Consider the following 16756-nt stretch of genomic DNA (forward strand, 5'->3'; position numbering starts at 1 on the left):
CAGCCTTAGGATGGCAAGAATGTAATTGGGGAAGTTCTGAGAGCTGAGGGCATTCCTGGGGAGGAGGGGTGCCAATGGTTGGTTTTTTTTGTTTTGGCGCACAAATATTTATTTGTTGAACGTATTTCTTCACACATAGAAAAGAACATGTTTACACATCCATGATACAAAGATAAAATCACAACAATTTAATTCCAATCTTTTAACACACTGACTTTTAAGCCTTGCACTGATAGATTTTGCATAGTGGAAATCCTCTTATTCTTCTTCGCTATTCAACCACGAATCACTTCCTTTTCTCCACACACAGAACAAGTGATAATAGATATATATATTATTTAATGCATGAAAATAGGTCATCTTCCTGAGAAAAATAAATAAAACAACAATGTCTGAAAGACAAATAGCTGCAACTTCTTTAGAAATGATGAACACTGAACTCTACTATTTGTTGCTTTCAGAAATTCTTGTGGGCAGAACTATTTCAGACAGTCTTCCCCCAGTTTAAATTTTTTTTAAAGATTGGAATTAAATTGTTGTGGTTTGATCTTTGTATCATGGATGTGTAAACATGTTCTTTTCTATGTGTGAAGAAATATGTTCAATAAATAATATTTGTGCGCCAAAAACCCCCCAACAACAACCATTGGCACCCCTCCTCCCCAGGAATGCCCTCAGCTCTCAGAACTTCCCCAATTACATTCTTGCCATCCTAAGGCTGTTCTCTCCAGCCTTCCCCCAATTCAGGTGCCTTCAGCCTCTGACCTGCTTTATTCAAGCACCAGGCTTCCCACAGAGCTATTCCCCCCAGGCTCAGCTCCTCCTGCCTGGCTAGTGATGGTAGGCTAATCATCAAATTGGTTTAGGTGGATCAATTATCTCTCTCTCTCTCTTTTTTAATTGCTGGTTCATATACAGGTGATGAAGTCAAGGGGATTGCTTTCCCCATGGCTGGGAAATCTCCGAGCATCTTGTTGCAATAAGTCTGTAACATTAACTTTTAGCTGATACCAGTAATATCCAGTTGCAGCCCATGGATTTGGTAATAACCTCCTTCACCTGCTTTGTTTAGGAGAATTTTCATTTAAGGACCATTTTGGGGTTAAAGAATTAAGAAGACTCTTCCCCTCCACACACACACATACAGTTTGTCTTAAAAATACAGTAAATAAAGCAATCCCCTAATTTCAACATATTAAAAAACCCTCCGCAAATCAAAGTACAATAAAATTTCAAAAGACACCATCTCTCTACAGAAATCCATCATTGGTTCAGAGTTAGATCATTCCTTCTGTGGGTTGGAGTGAGGAAACCCACAGTGTAACATCATATATATATATTTAAAAAGAGGATGGTCCTCCTGCTATAGCTGCCATTGATTTTAAGATGTCCAGTTTACCCCTCTGTCCTTTCGCTGGGAAAAAGTCAGTATGGTGCATAAGATTTGGAAGAGTACCCAGTAATTCCAGGCTAGCCAAACATGGCAACTTTAAGACTTGTGGACTTCAACTCCCAGAATTCATAGCTGGCTGAGAATTCTGGGAATTGAAGTCCACGAGTCTTAAAGTTGCCAGGTTTGAAAGACTTCAGCAGTAATTGAACGAGCTGTAGGCTGAGGCTGAGAGATCAGTGCCAGGAGAATAGAATAGTGTGAAGAATGGGAAAAAAATTGAGAATTTCTGTTTCCAGGTGGATTAAGGATGCCAAACTAGCTAGTTTGTTTGACACAGCCAAAACGAGCCTGTCTATTTCTCTCTTGACTTGCTGCATTATTCCCTGAAAAAAGCAACAGGCCTTTCAGGGCTTTTTTTTTTTTTAAAAAAAATGATTTTTGTAGCACTTCTTTAGAAGACTAGGAATGCTTTGCTCTTGGGTTTGTTGCGTAGTGTCTTGTGTGCCCACAGGGAATGGCAGTACCCCTTCTACGTGGGGGACATTGCTCCAGATTGGGCAAGAGCTTTAAAAGCCATTTTCAAGGCTGCTCTAACCTCTTCTTTCCTTGGAGCAGGACTTCCCCGGAGGCAGGATCCCAGCCTCTTAGCCTCCCTGCCCTTTTGCCCACTGCAGGTCCCGGATTACCTGGACCACATCAAGAAACCGATGGACTTCTACACCATGAAGCAGAAGCTGGAGGCCTACCGCTACCTGAACCTGGATGAGTTTGAGGAGGACTTCAACCTGATCGTCACCAACTGCTTGAAGTACAACGCCAAAGACACCATCTTCTATCGGGCAGCCGTTCGGTTGCGGGAACAAGGGGGCGCAGTGTTGCGGCAAGCACGCCGGCAAGCTGAGAAGATGGGCATTGACTTTGAGACCGGAATGCACTTCCCCGTGGCCGGGGAGGAAGCTCCCCTGCGAAGCACCGAGAATGGTTAGTATTCGTTCTCAGAGGTGGGCAGGGCCTCTTCTGGAGCAACAGCGGGGCCAAAAAATCTTGCCCCAGTATATTTGAGCAAAAGAACATCTAGATGCCACACTCCCATTGCATTGGAGTAAGGGATATATTTATTTGTCTGTCTACCTGTCTGTCTGTCTGTCTGTCTGTCTGTCTGTCTGTCTGTCTGTCTGTCTGTCTGTCTCTCTCTCTCTCTGTCTCTCTCTCTCTCTCTCTCTCTCTCTATCTCTCTCTCTCTCTCTCTCTCTCTATCTATCTAATCTATCTATCTATCTATCTTATCTATCTATCTATCTTATCTTTCTATCTATCTATCTTATCTATCTATCTATCTATCTATCTATCTATCTATCTATCTATCTATCTATCTATCTATCTATCTATTCGATTTTTATGCCGCCCTTCTCCTTAGAATCAGGGTGGCTTACAACATCATCATCATCATCATCATCATTATTATTATATTTGTATGCCGCCCCTCTCCGTAGACTCGTTAGCAATAGCACTTTTTAACAGAGCCAGCCTATTGCCCCCACAATCCGGGTCCTCATTTTACCCACCTCGGAAGGATGGAAGGCTGAGTCAACCTTGAGCCGGTGGTGAAATGTGAACCGCTGACCTACAGATCTACAGTCAGCTTCAGTGGCCTGCAGTACAGCACTCTACCTGCTGTGCCACCCTGGCTCTTACGAAAAGGAAGCTTAGAATTCTTCCTCTTAGAATTCAGTTCCACTAAAGTTGGCAGGGAAGAAAAACATTCAGGGATGAAAGAGCAGAACATGTTGGTAGAGAGAATTAGCCAAGGCCGAAAATTAATGTGGCAGTTTAGAAACATAGAAGATTGACGGCAGAAAAAGACCTCATGGTCCATCTAGTCTGCCCGTATACTATTTCCTGTATTTTATCCTGGGATGGATATATGTTTATCCCAGGCATGTTTAAATTCAGTGACTGTGGATTTACCAACCACGAAGTTTGTTCCAAGCATCTACTACTCTTTCAGCAAAATAATATTTTCTCACATTGCTTCTGATCTTTCCCCCAACTAACCTCCGATTGTGCCCCCTTGTTCCTGTGTTCACTTTCCTATTAAAAACGTTTATCGCCCTAGGGGGTGCATACATTATAAGCAAGCTTCCTCATTTGCCTTGGCCCAGTCAATGCAAAAGATGGAGAACATAATAATGTGAGGTCTCCATAACTGTGTTCAGCTCTGGAGACCTCACCTACAAAAAGATATTGACAAAATTGAACGGGTCCAAAGACGGGCTACAAGAATGGTGGAAGGTCTTAAGCATAAAACGTATCAGGAAAGACTTAATGAACTCAATCTGTATAGTCTGGAGGACAGAAGGAAAAGGGGGGACATGATCGAAACATTTAAATATGTTAAAGGGTTAAATAAGGTTCAGGAGGGAAGTGTTTTAATAGGAAAGTGAACACAAGAACAAGGGGACACAATCTGAAGTTAGTTGGGGGAAAGATCAGAAGCAACGTGATAAAATATTATTTTACTGAAAGAGTAGTAGATCCTTGGAACAAACTTCCAGCAGACATGGTTGGTAAATCCACAGTAACTGAATTTAAACATGCCTGGGATAAACATATATCCATCCTAAGATAAAATACAGAAAATAGTATAAGGGCAGACTAGATGGACCATGAGGTCTTTTTCTGCCGTCAGACTTCTATGTTTCTATGTTTCTTCTTCATTCTGTTGCTTTTCTGGGTTTGTTCATTCGCTTGTTTGCTAGGATGATGGTCATTCACATAATCCAGATCCAAACTCCAGTAAATGCAGGCTTGTTTTGAATTCTGAATCCAGAAATGGGCAAACTCTTTTCGTTAGCATGGATTAGCGTGGATCTTTTCCTCCCCTCTGCAAATTTATATAAAAATCTTAAGAAATAGAGAAAACAAGAAACATTTTAACCAAACAAGTGGTTTGGAAGCTGTTCTTTGCAATGAGAAAGGAAAGCTACAGCCTTTTTTATACTCAAACCTTTAAGTGAGAATGGGCGATACTAGCCTTTTCCACATGTGGTTGAATTGCAAATCCAGGATACTTCACCACCAGACTGGTTGTAAACTGCTTGTAATTGTGATTTAGCGATCTCTGGATAGCCACAGATTGGAGTTTCCAAGCTGCTGCTTCACCCTGAAGAAGGAGCAGGAGAAGGAATGATGCCGTCCCTTAGCTCAGCTCAGGATGTTTTAAGCGTAACAGGTAGTCCTCGATTTACGACCACAATTGAGACCGAAATCTCTGCTGTTAAATGAGACAGTTGTCATGTGAATTTTGCCCTATTTCATGACCTTTCTTGCCCTTTTCTTGTTAAGAGAATCACTGCAGTAGTTAAGTTAATAACAGAATTGTTAAATGAATCTGGGTTTTCCCCGTTGATCTTGCTTGTCATTAGATCACAAAAGGGGATCACATGATCCAGGGCACTGCAGTCATCATAAAATTCAAGCCAGTTGCCAAGCGTCCAGATTTGAATTTGTGACCAAATGCTGCAATAGCAATAGCATTTAGACTTATATACCGCTTCATAATGCTTTTTCAGCCCTCTCTAAGTAGTTTACGGAGAGTAAGTATATTACCCCCAACAATCTGGTTCCTCATTTTACTGACTTTGGAAGGAAGGTTGAGTCAACCTTGAGCCTGGTGAGATTCGATCCGCCAAACTGTTGACAGCCGGTGATCAGCAGAAGTAGCCTGCAGTACTGCACTCTAACCACTGCACCACCAAGGCTCAAAGTTCGTAAGTGTGAGAAATGGTCATAAATCACATCTATTGTAACTTTGTATGGTCACTGAAAGAATGGTTAAGTCGAGAACTACCTGTATTAAAAAATCTGAAAGCTAGTTAGGTGTAGTCTATTATATTTAATACATTTAAAGAAAAAAAACACCATTCATTGAATTCGCCTACGCATTAAATTTATACGCTGCCCATTTCATAGTCAAGCGACTTTGGGAGGTTTTAAGACAAAATGAAACAAAAGAGAAGAGCAACAAAGATGCTTAGGGGACCAGTGGCTAAAATATATGAAGAACGGTTGCAGGAAATGGGGTGCATACATTATAAGCAAGCTTAAACCAATGCTTCCTCATTTTCCTTGGTCCAATCAGTGCAAAAGATGGAGGACGTAATAATAATGGAGGACGTACTAAACTAGCATGGCTGGTTTAATGAAAAGAAGGATTAGGGGAGACATGATAGCAGTGTTCCAATATCTCAGGGGTTTCCACCAAGAAGAGAGAGACAGGCTATTCTCCAAAGCATCTGAGAGTAGAACAAGAAGCAATGGGTGGAAACTAAACAAGGAGAGAAGCAACTTAGAACTAAGGAGAAAATTCCTGACAGTCAGAAAAATCAGGGGAACAGCCTGCCTCCAGATTTATTTATTTATTTATTGGATTTGTATGCCGTCCCTCTCCGTAGACTCGGGGCGGCTAACAACAATGATAAAAACAGCATGTGACAATCCAATAATAAAACAACTAAAAACCCTTATTATAAAACCAAACATACACACAGAAATACCATGCATAACTTGTAATGGCCTAGGGGGAAGGAATATCTCAACTCCCCCATGCCTGGCAGTACAAATGAGTCTTGAGTAGTTTATGAAAGACAGGGAGGGTGGGGGCAATTCTAATCTCCGGGGGCTCTTCCCCTGGGGCCCGCTAAACGACATTGTTTAGTCGACGGGACCCAGAGAAGGCCAACTCTGTGGGACCTTATCGGTCGTTGGGATTCGTGCGATAGCAGGCGGTTCTGGAGGTAATCTGGTCCAATGCCATGTAGGGCTTTAAAGGTCATGACCAACACTTTGAATTGTGACCGGAAACTGATTGGTAGCCAGTGCAAGCCACGGAGTGTTGAAGAAACATGGGCAAATCTTGGAAGCCCCACGATGGCTCTCGCGGCTGCGGTCTGCACGATCTGAAGTTTCCGAACACTTTTCAAAGGTAGCCCCATGTAGAGAGCGTTGCAGTAATAGAACCTCGAGGTGATGAGGGCATGAGTGACTGTGAGCAATGACTCCCTGTCCAAATAGGGCCGCAACTGGTGCACCAGATGTTGTGAATGCTCCAACACTGGAAGTTTTTAAGAAGATCTTGGATAACCATCTGCCTGAAGTGGTGTAGGGTTTCCTGCCTAAGCAGGGGGTTGGACTAGAAGACCTCCAAGGTCCCTTCCAACTCTGTTTTTGTCGTTCTTGTTGTTGTTATAAAAGATTTCGTCAAAGCAGACGTGTTTCCCTTTGTCCCCAGATGAGGAGCGGCTGCCGCGGCTGTTGGACAACGAAAAGCACCTGCCTCTGGAAGACCAGCTGAACCTCCTGCTCGAGCATCTGGCCGAGGTGAGCGCCAGGAAGCAAAGCGTGAGCCGCTGCCGGGAAACCAAGATGATCAAGAAGGAAATCACCGCCTTGCGGCGCAAGCTGGCACACCAGCGGGAGACAGGGAGGGATGGGCACGGCCCCTTGGCCCGCATCATTCTGCCGACCCATAACCCCTGCGAGAAGGACCCTCAAACCGACAGCGCCGCCGAGGAGAGCAGCAGCCAGGAAACCAGCAAAGGTTGGTGGTGAGGCTGGCAAGCCCAGAGCTGCTTGTCCCTGTGCGGAATCGGGGCGTTTCTTTCTCTCTGGAAGCTTGCAGGGAATGCCACATTAGCCTAGCTCCGTGATGCCACGCGGAGCCATATCAGAGGTTACGGGAGACTTTGCCATGGCCAGCTGATTTTTGGCCCTAGGAAAAGCCATTTTGCCCTCTGGATGCTTCAGGGAAGCTAATAAAATCTTAGAATTGTAGAGTTGGAAGGGATCTTCTCCAGGGTCATTGGGTCCAACCCCCTGCCCAATGCAGGATTCACTAAACCATCCCAGAAAGATGACTGTCTAGTCTCTGTTTGAAGACCTCCAGTGAAGGGCGAGCCCATCACCTCCTGTGGCAAGCTGTTCCACTGGTTTATCACCCTTACCGTTAGAAAGTGTTTTCTGATATCTAATCTAAATCTACTCCCTCCATTGTTTCTAGTCCTTCCATGTGCTAATGAGAACAATGCTGATCCCTCTGCTCTGTGACAGCCCTTCAGATATTTGTAGACAGCTATCAATTCTCCTCTCAGTCTTCTCCTTTGCAGACTCAACATCCCTAGATCCTTTAACCGTTCCTCACAGGACATGGTGTCCAGACCACTCACCATCCTTGTAACTCTCCTTTGAACTTGCTCTAGTTTTTCAATGTCCTTTTTAAATTGGGGCCCCAATACTGAACACAGTATTTCAAGTGTGGTCGTACCAAAGTATTACAGAGAGGAATGATTACTTCACATGAGCGGGATTCTATGCTCCTCCCGATGCTTCCCTGAAGCCCCGGAGGCAAAAAAACCCAGCACAGTGGGCAAACCAGAATGCATTTCCCCAAACCTCTGGTTTGCCCATTGTGCTGGTTTTCTGCGCTCCGGGGTTTCAGGAAGCTGCTTTGAGCCCTCCCAAGTGCAAAAAATAGCACAACGGCAAACCAGAAGTGCATTTTTCCAAACTTCTGGTTTGTCCATTTGGCGATTTTTTCCCCACCTACCAGGCCTGTGCGCATGTGCAGGGCAGTGCACATGTGTGTGGGGAAGGAAGGGGTGTGAGCTAGCATACACATGCACACCCATTTTGGCATGCGAACCAAAAAATGTCAGTTGGCGGGACCCAGGGGAAGAGCCTTCTCTGTGGCGGCCCCGACCCTCTGGAATCAGCTCCCCGCAGAGATTAGAATTGCCCCCACCCTCCTTGCCTTTCGTAAACTCCTTAAAACCCACCTTTGTCGTCAGGCATGGGGGAACTGAGATATTCCCCCTCTCAGGCCTATGCAATTTATGCATGGTATGTTTGTATGTATGTTTGGTTTTAATAAGGGTTTTTTAGTCATTTTTAATATTAGATTTGTTTCATGTTGTTTTATTGTTGTTGTTAGCCGGCCTGAGTCTGCGGAGAGGGGCGACATACAAATCTAATAAATGAATGAATGAATGAATGAATGAATGAATGAATGAATGAATGAATAAATAAATAAATAAATAAATAAAAGGTTTGCCATCACTGGCCTAGCTCCTCCCAGAGGTGCTTTCTCAAAAGGCAATTGGATTTCCTTTGGGGTTTTTTTTCCCTTTGAAGACGTTTCGCTTCTCATCCCAAGAAGCTTCCTCGGTTCGTTCTGAAGCAGGGGTGTCAAACTCAAGACCATATCCAGCCTGCGGAGTGCTGAGATCTGGCCTGTGGGGCCGCCGTGAAAACACTGAAAGATTGGCCCGCAATGCCTCTGCCAGTGAGGGTCCTCCCAGGCTCTGTTTTCAGCCACGACAGCCTCCTGCAGCCCTCTGCCAATGAAAACAAGGCTCCAGGGGTAGGTGTGTCACTCGTGGCTCATCTGGGCTCTGTTTCTACTGGCAGAGGGCTGCAGGAGGCTGTTGTGGCTGAAAACGGAGCCCTGTGTGTTTGTGTGTTGTGCATGCCCTCCCCCCAGGCTTAATTTTTGCTGCAGGAGGCCATTTTAGCTAGTGGAGCTCTCGGGCCCCCAACTCCCAGAGGTGCCCCCAACATAGATCTGGCCACGCCTACCATGGCCCCCTGAGGTAAAACACAGCCTAGACACATCCCTCAATAAAATCGACTTCGACACCTGTGTGCTGAAGAAACGTCTTGGTTGAGAAGTGAAATTTCTTCAAGGAAAAACACAGAGAAACAGCACCTTTGGAGCCACTGTGATCTGGGTGACTTAAAATCCCCCTAGGCCAGAGGTAAGGCAAAGTTGGCCTTTCTCTGACTTGTGGACTTCAACTCCCAGAATTCCTGAGCCAATCAGGCTAGCTCAGGAATTCTGGGAGTTGAAGTCCACATGTAATAGAAGAGCCTACCCCTGGCCTAGTTTGATCCAATTTGGCACCTTTCGTACGCGTGAAGTCCTTGGAGCTCCCTGAGCTTGGTTGTTCCTCTCCAGATATTTCGTTAATTCAACTGCATAACATCATCAGTGTCTTGACCTTGTTAACTAGCCGGGTCAATCAATCAAAAACCAGAGAGCTGCCAAGAACTTCATAGTTCAGCCCTGAGCTACAGATACTCTCTTCTTAAATGTGCTGAACTACATTTCCCATCATTCCCCAGATAACAATGAAATGGAAGGGTTAGATTTGCAAGGGTCCCCCAAACATGGCTACTTTAAGACTTGTGGACTTCAACTCCCAGAGTTCTCCAGCCCATATAGTATAGTTGGCTGGAGAATTCTGGGAGTTGAAATCCACAAGTCTTGTTGCCAAGTTTGAAGTCCTCTCGGTTAGGTGATCCTGAGATCCCTTTTCTTCAGCAGAATCCATATTGCTCCTGCCTTATGCCTAGCTTTTCACTGTACTCGAGGTTTGGGGGCATATTCCTGAACATGTACACACGTTCCTGTCATCCATCCCTTATTACTCTGCTGCCTTACACATGGTAAGACAGGAGTCACTAAAGCTTGAGCAATTTTTGAAAGGCATCTTTTGGAATCAGTAACCTTATTTTCAGAAATGCAACTGATTTATGAAAGTTATTTTTAAATTTATTTATTAATTGGACTTATATGCCGTCCTGAGTCTTGGGAGAAGGGCAGCATATAAGTCAAATAAGAAATTGAGAGAGAGAGAGAGAGAGAGAGAGAGAGAGAGAGAGAGTGTGCATGCGTGTGTGTGTGAGAGAGACAGAAAGAAAGAAAGAAAGAGAAAGAAAGGAGAGAAAGAGAAAGAGAGAGAAAGAAAGAAAGAAAGAGAAAGAAAGAAAGGAGAGAAAGAAAGAAAGAGAAAGAAAGAAGGAAAGAAAGGAGAGAGAAAGAAAGAGAAAGAAAGAAAGAAGGAGAGAGAGAGAAAGAAGGAAAGAAAGAGAAAGAAAGAAAAAGAAAAAGAAAGAAAGAAAGGAGAGAGAGAGAGAAAGAAGGAAAGAGAGAGAAAGAAAGAAGGAGAGAAAGAAAGAGAAAGAAAGAAAGAAAGAAAGAAGGAGAGAGAGAGAAGGAAAGAAAGAGAAAGAAAGAAAGAAAGAAAGGAGAGAGAAAGAAAGAAAGAAGGAGAGAGAGAGAAAGAAGGAAAGAGAGAAAGAAAGAAAGAAGGAGAGAAAGAGAGAGAAAGAAAGAAAGAGAAAGAAAGAAGGAGAGAAAGAGAGAGAGAGAGAAAGAAAGAAAGAGAAAGAAAGAAAGAAGGAGAGAAAGAAGGAAAGAAAGAGAAAGAAAAAAAGAAAGAAGGAGAGAAAGAGAGAGAGAGAGAAAGAAAGAAAGAGAAAGAAGAAAGAAAGGAGTGAAAGAGAGAGAGAGAAAGAAAGAGAAAGGAAGAAAGAGAAAGAAAGAAAGAGAAAGAAAGAAAGGAGAGAGAGAAAGAAGGAAAGAAAGAGAAAGAAAGAAAGAAGGAGAGAAAGAAAGAAAGAGAAAGAAAAAAGAAAGAAGGAGTGAAAGAGAGAGAGAGAAAGAAAGAAAGCCTAACACCTTGTTTCCTGGATGCAGAGAAGACTTTGCACCACTTCCAAAAGATGGGACAATATTCCTAAATTAGGGCAGGGTCACTGAACTTGTAAGTGATCACCTCAGCAATTGCAGAAGGTTTTCCTCCTGCAAACAACTTCAGCAGAGGCTGGTCACCCATGCTTGTCAGATGCCAGAATGGCATCTTCAAGATGTCTTCCAAACCTGCCTCTCGGCTCTTTATGAAAACTAGAGCAGCATGAAGTTTATTTGTACTTGTCCTATCGCCTTAAAGATGATGTTTAGCTTAATGCAGAGGTCAGCAACCTGCGGCTCTGGAGCCGCCTGTGGCTCTTTCGTCCGTCTGCTGCGGCTCCCTGTCGCTGGTCGGCACCACTATTTTGAGAGGAGCTTGTGGTTGGGGTGGGGGGAGCAGGGTGTGCCAGGAGGAGACTCTATGGCAAGGGGCAGGTTTCCCCGTCAGCTCCCAAATTGATAGGGCTTTTGCTTAGGATTGGTAGAGGAACAAGGACACAGCGCTAGGAGGTGGAGGAACTGGACTTCCGGTAAGCTCCAGAATTGAACGGGGGGCTTCCGCTTTTTGGTTCTTTGAGTATTTAAGGTTACCGACCCCTGGCCTGATGTTATGCAAAACGTGTGGAGATATGCCTAGACCAGGGGCATCAAATTCACGGCGTCACATTGTCATCATGTGATGCATCGCAACTTCCCACCCCGTGCCCAGTGCGTATCGCATCCAGGCCTCAAGTTTAATGCCCCTATCCTAGAGCAAATCTATTCATTAGATCACAGTGTTATTAAGAAAGGCACTTGGTCCCTTCCAACTCAATTCTATTCTAATCTAATCTAGACAATTAGGATGGGTTGAACTTTTTTTTTTTATAAAGTGCTCAAACTCTTGACTTGGAGTTGGGAAGTTGTGTAAAACAGTTCTGAAGCCTGTCTTGCATGTTGCATTAAGTTTGGCTTGGAATTCCCTTGTTCACAGATAGATTCCCCCCCCCCCTCCCTGCACCTTATGTGGGTGTGTTAGAACAGTGTTTCCCAACCTTGGCAACTTGAAGAAGTATCTACGAGACCGCCTTCTGCCGCACGAATCCCAGCGACCGGCTAGGTCCCACAGAGTGGGCCTTCTCTGGGTCCCGTCAACAAAACAATGTTGCTTGGTGGGGCCCAGGGGAAAAGCCTTCTCTGTGGTGGCCCCGGCCCTCTGGAATCAACTCCCCCCGGAGATTAGAATTGCCCCCACCCTCCTCGCCTTTCGTAAGCTCCTTAAAACCCACCTCTGCCGTCAGGCATGGGGGAACTGAGATATTCTTTCCCCCTAGGCCTTTACAATTTATGCATGGTATGTTTGTTTGTATGGATGTTTAGTTTTACAATAAGGGTTTTTAGTTGTTTTTAGTATTGGATTTACATGATGTTTTTTATTACTGTTAGCCGCCCCGAGTCTACGGGGAGGGGCGGCATACAAATCAAATAAATAAATCAAATAAATAAATAAACAAACACAAACAAACAAACAAACAAACAAACAAACAAACAAACAAACAGATATCTGGCTGGGGAATTCTGGGAGTTGAAGTCCAGATATCTTCAAGTTGCTAAGGTTGGGAAACACTGTGTTAGAAGATACAATGAAAGAAAACAGTACGAGTTCCTTTGTTTGAGATTCATTCCAATTGCAGTTGGGAGGAGACTAGTTTTGGCAGAAAGGTTGAACACCCCCTTAGAATCCAGCTGTTCAACTTAACAGGCGTCCTTGGTTAATGACTACTCGTTCTTATTCTACTTACACTTTATGGTGGCACTGAATGAGTGGTACGTAGGACCGGTCCTGAGAATTCTGGTTATGGCAGCATCTCATAGCCACGGGATCACCATTTGTGACTTTCTCTCCTGGCTTCCGGCAAGCCACGTTGGTGGGAAAGGTGGCAGAGGATTGCAAATGGTGACCATGTTATGCCCTTGCTTAACGACCCTTGTCGATTCACGTAGCAGTTGGGACGATTCTGGCCCCGGTTGCTACGGTTAGCCAAGGACCGCCTGCCCCTTGTCTCTGGAAGACAGGATCCTGGCCCCCAGCGTGCCCAATTTGTTCCTCTAAACCAAAGCCTCCACCTCATTCTAGGCCTTGGCCCCAATTCCTCCTCCACCCCAGCACACGAAGTCGGCAGGAGAACGTCGGTGCTCTTCTCCAAGAAGAATCCCAAAACCGCCGTGCCCCCGAAGCGTCCTGGGCGGCCCCCCAAGAATCGTGACAGTCAGCTGGCTCCGGGTCACGGAAACAGCCCCGTGGGGCCCCCTCACCTCCCGATCATGGGATCCCAACGGCAGCGCAAGCGGGTGAGGAGCCCACGGCCCAGCTCCAGCTCCGACAGCGACAGCGACAAATCGGCTGAGGATGCTCCGATTGGTGAGTGAAGCTGCGGGGAAACCTTGAGCGCCGGACCTTGGTTCTGTCTTATGTGCATTATACCTGTTCTGTCGGGCTCTCTGGTAGACTCCTCCCAAAAATTCACAGGTACAAATTTCAGACACACACACGTTTGAAAACTATAGACTATATCTCTGTAGACCTGGGGTTCCCAAACTTGGCAATTTTGTAAGACTTGTGGACTTCAACTCCCAGAATTCTCTGGGAGTTGAAGTCCATAAGTCTTAAAGTTGCCAAGTTTGAAGACCTCTGCAGTGTAGACAAACACATTATTCTGACATAAGGCTGCAGCCCACTTGCCTTTATAGCGCTCATGCTTTTTTAAAATAACGTATACGCAGTGTTGAAACACACTTAAAAATGCTTAAGTCTTCCCATCCTGAATTGGAGGCAGTCTGTGGGGGTTCCACATTGAGCCCACAATGGAAGTCCAGTGTGCTTGGCACCACTAAGAGCCAACCATGAGCTGTTTTCAGGGAGCGATGATGGCTTCTTGGGGAGAAAAGCAACATTTCCTTAGTAATTAATACTTTGCCTTTCAGTTTATATATGCGCTCAACAGGGTCGAAAGGGAGTGCCTATATAAAGCAGGAAGCACATTGAAGGAGGAAATAAAACATTTCAAAAATAAATTATTCAACAGAGTTGGGGTAATAATTGACAGGCAAGAGTACTAGCCTCTTAAAGCGTAAGCTTAGCCTCTTTCTCCTTAAGCTTGCTGCTTTTATGGTGTAGATAGTCCTCGACTTACAACAGTTCACGTAGCGATCATTTGACGTTAAAAACGGCCCTGGAAAAAAGGTGACTTATGATAGTTTTTCACACAACTATTGTAGGCAAACGACTCCTATTTATGATGGTTGCAATGTCCCAGAGTCTTTTGCAACCTCCCGACAAACAAAATGGGGAAGCCAGATTCAGATTAACAGCCATGTTACTTGTTCTGTCGGGCTCTCTCGTAGACTCCTCCCGAAAATTCACAGGTACAAATTTCAGACACACCCACGTTTGAAAATTCAAAACAATGTTCTTTATAATGAAAATTCACTTAAACCAAGCCCTCTTTTGGTATAGCAAAGAGCACTCGTCTCCAAACAAACTGGTAATTTGTACAAGTCCCTTATCAGTTCTGAGATACTTAGCTTGCAGCTGTGAGGCAATTCACAGTCCTTCTTCTTTCACAAAGTGAAACACACTTTGCCCTGGTTTAGTTTCAAAGTGGGGAAAAATCAGCACACAAAAGGTCAAAGTCAGTAAAGCAGTCACGAAACACAACGATCAGATAATCCTCCACAATGGCCAAACCCACAGGCTGCTCTTTATAGCAGCCTCGCTAATGACCACAGCCCCACCCAACCACAGGTGGCCTCATTTTCTTTGATAATAATCTCTCAGTTGTTGTTGCCGATGCATCGCTCTCCACATGCGTGGCTGTATCATTAACTCTTGTTCTGAATCCAAGGAGGAGCTAGATAATTGATCTCCTTCTGAGCTGTCTGCCACACTCTCCTCCTCCCTGTCACTCATGTCTTCTTGATCAGAGGAGCCTTCATCAGCAGATTCCACCGGGGGCAAAACAGGCCTGCAGCATGTGGATGTCTCCCCCACATCCACAGTCCTTGGGGCAGGAGCTGGGCCAGAGCTAACCACAACATTACTGACGTTAACAATTGCAGTGTTTCACTGAACAATGGTGGCAAGAGAGGTGTTAAAATGGGGCAAAACTCACTTAGCGACTGCTGTTCTGTCCCCACCAAGAATGTAGCAGAACACCCAGTTTGTACACATTATTTAATTCAAACACCACTACTAATAAATTTTTTAGCAGTGAATATGCACATGCCAATCTACAAGCAATCTGTTTTGGCAAGCAACCAGCTACTAATCAATCTCCATTAATAGCTGGTATTAGTTCAAAGAGTTTTGAAGCCAAGAGGAGCAAATAGGTCTTGATATCTTACATAGCTTCAGAGAATTGGCAAAATAGAATTCTTTATTGGCCAAGTGTGATTGTGTTTGTGCAAATTTCTTGTGCGTCCAATGCAACGCAAAATGCCTAGAGGTAGTTCTTGATAACCGAAACGGCAGCAGAGAAAACAAAGCAGAAGTCTTTCGGGCAGTATGATCAGATGGGTTTCCTAAACATTGTTCTCTGCAGCTTGTTAGCCGTCTCTGATGTCCTTAAGTAGACTAGGGGAATGGCCAATTAGCCTCCAGTCTTACTCCCGAAGAGACCTCCTCTGGAGTAACCATTCCTGTCTCTTGGCAGCTCTGCGGACTCTTGCATCAAGAAGAGGGGAAGCCTCTTTTTCCGCATCGTTGCTATGACATGCTGGAGATTCTGAAGGCCCTGGCAGAACCTCTGCCTTGCCATCCTCCCCACTATCTGATTGGGTGCCAGCTTAACAGACCGCTGGCGCCATCACCAAGTCGGTCTCCTCTTGAGCAGGATCCAGTATCAGCTGTACGGGATGCTGGCGGGCCACAATAATTGTCTTGTTTAAGCCACAGAAATGTTGGTCGTGGTTGCGGCATCTGTCTGCATCTGTAGAAGGCAGGCACAGACAGATGCCTTAGTACCTACCGTCTTTGCTTCTTGAATCCTGAGTCCTTTGGGATTGGGCAGCATAGAAATCAAATAAACCAACCAACCCACCCTGACCTAAACTTATCATCTATGGTTGCCCGACAGGAAGCTTTTGTCCTTGGCGAGCTTTACTGTAGCAATTAGACCAGGGCCTTTTTTCTTTCCCTGACGGCTCCGTCTCTCCCTCCAGACCTGCCAGCTAACGGTTTCAGCAGCGGCAGCCAGCCAGTCAAGAAGAGCTTCCTTGTCTACCGCAGTGGCTACAACCTCCCACGCAGCAGCTCCGATTCAGAGTCCAGCAGCACCAGCAGCAGCAGTGCAGCCTCGGATCGCACCAGGTACCGGAAGTCCCAGCCTGCCGTGGAAACCCTGCTTGGTGTCCCTTGGCAAGCCTGAGGACAGTGTTCTTCAAGCTTGCTACTTTTTGTTGTTGCTGTTGTTAATCAGGCTCCTTTAAGGCGCATTGCCACAAGGGCATTTAGCAACAGCAATTAAGATTCATATACTACTTCACAGTGCTTTTACAGCCCTCTCTAAGTGGTTTACAGAGCCAGCATAATATTGCCCCCAACAATCTGGGGTCCTCATTTTACCCACCTCGGAAGGATGGAAGGCTGAGCCAACCTTGAGCCGGTGGTGAGATCTGAAGTGCTGAACTACAACTAGCAGTTAGCCGAAGTAGCCTGTAGTGCCGCACTGTAACCATTGCACTCTTAAATACTTACTGGATATTTCTAGTATCTACAGGCAGCACATTTCAAAATATACTGCTCAAAAAAATAAAGGGAACCCTCAAAGAACACATCCTAGATCTGAATGAATGAA

At 45.0% G+C, this 16756-nt stretch overlaps 1 protein-coding gene across 9 annotated transcripts in view; it reads left to right on the forward strand.

The window, feature by feature from the left end:
* BRPF1 (bromodomain and PHD finger containing 1) overlaps positions 1–16756 on the forward strand; it is a 58426-nt gene that overhangs the window by 33095 nt on the left and 8575 nt on the right. For 6 of the 9 annotated variants that reach the window (XM_070738011.1, XM_070738012.1, XM_070738013.1 and 3 more), the window contains 4 exons: positions 2068–2374; positions 6684–6992; positions 13069–13323; positions 16122–16269. In XM_070738011.1, the coding sequence (XP_070594112.1) occupies positions 2068–2374; positions 6684–6992; positions 13069–13323; positions 16122–16269 (1019 nt within the window). Of the gene's footprint in view, positions 1–2067; positions 2375–6683; positions 6993–13038; positions 13324–16121; positions 16270–16756 lie in introns of all 9 variants that reach the window. The other 3 variants (XM_070738008.1, XM_070738009.1, XM_070738010.1) reach the window with 1 other exon arrangement.

This window comes from Erythrolamprus reginae, chromosome 2, assembly GCF_031021105.1.
Source record: "Erythrolamprus reginae isolate rEryReg1 chromosome 2, rEryReg1.hap1, whole genome shotgun sequence".
Lineage (NCBI taxonomy): Eukaryota > Metazoa > Chordata > Lepidosauria > Squamata > Dipsadidae > Erythrolamprus > Erythrolamprus reginae.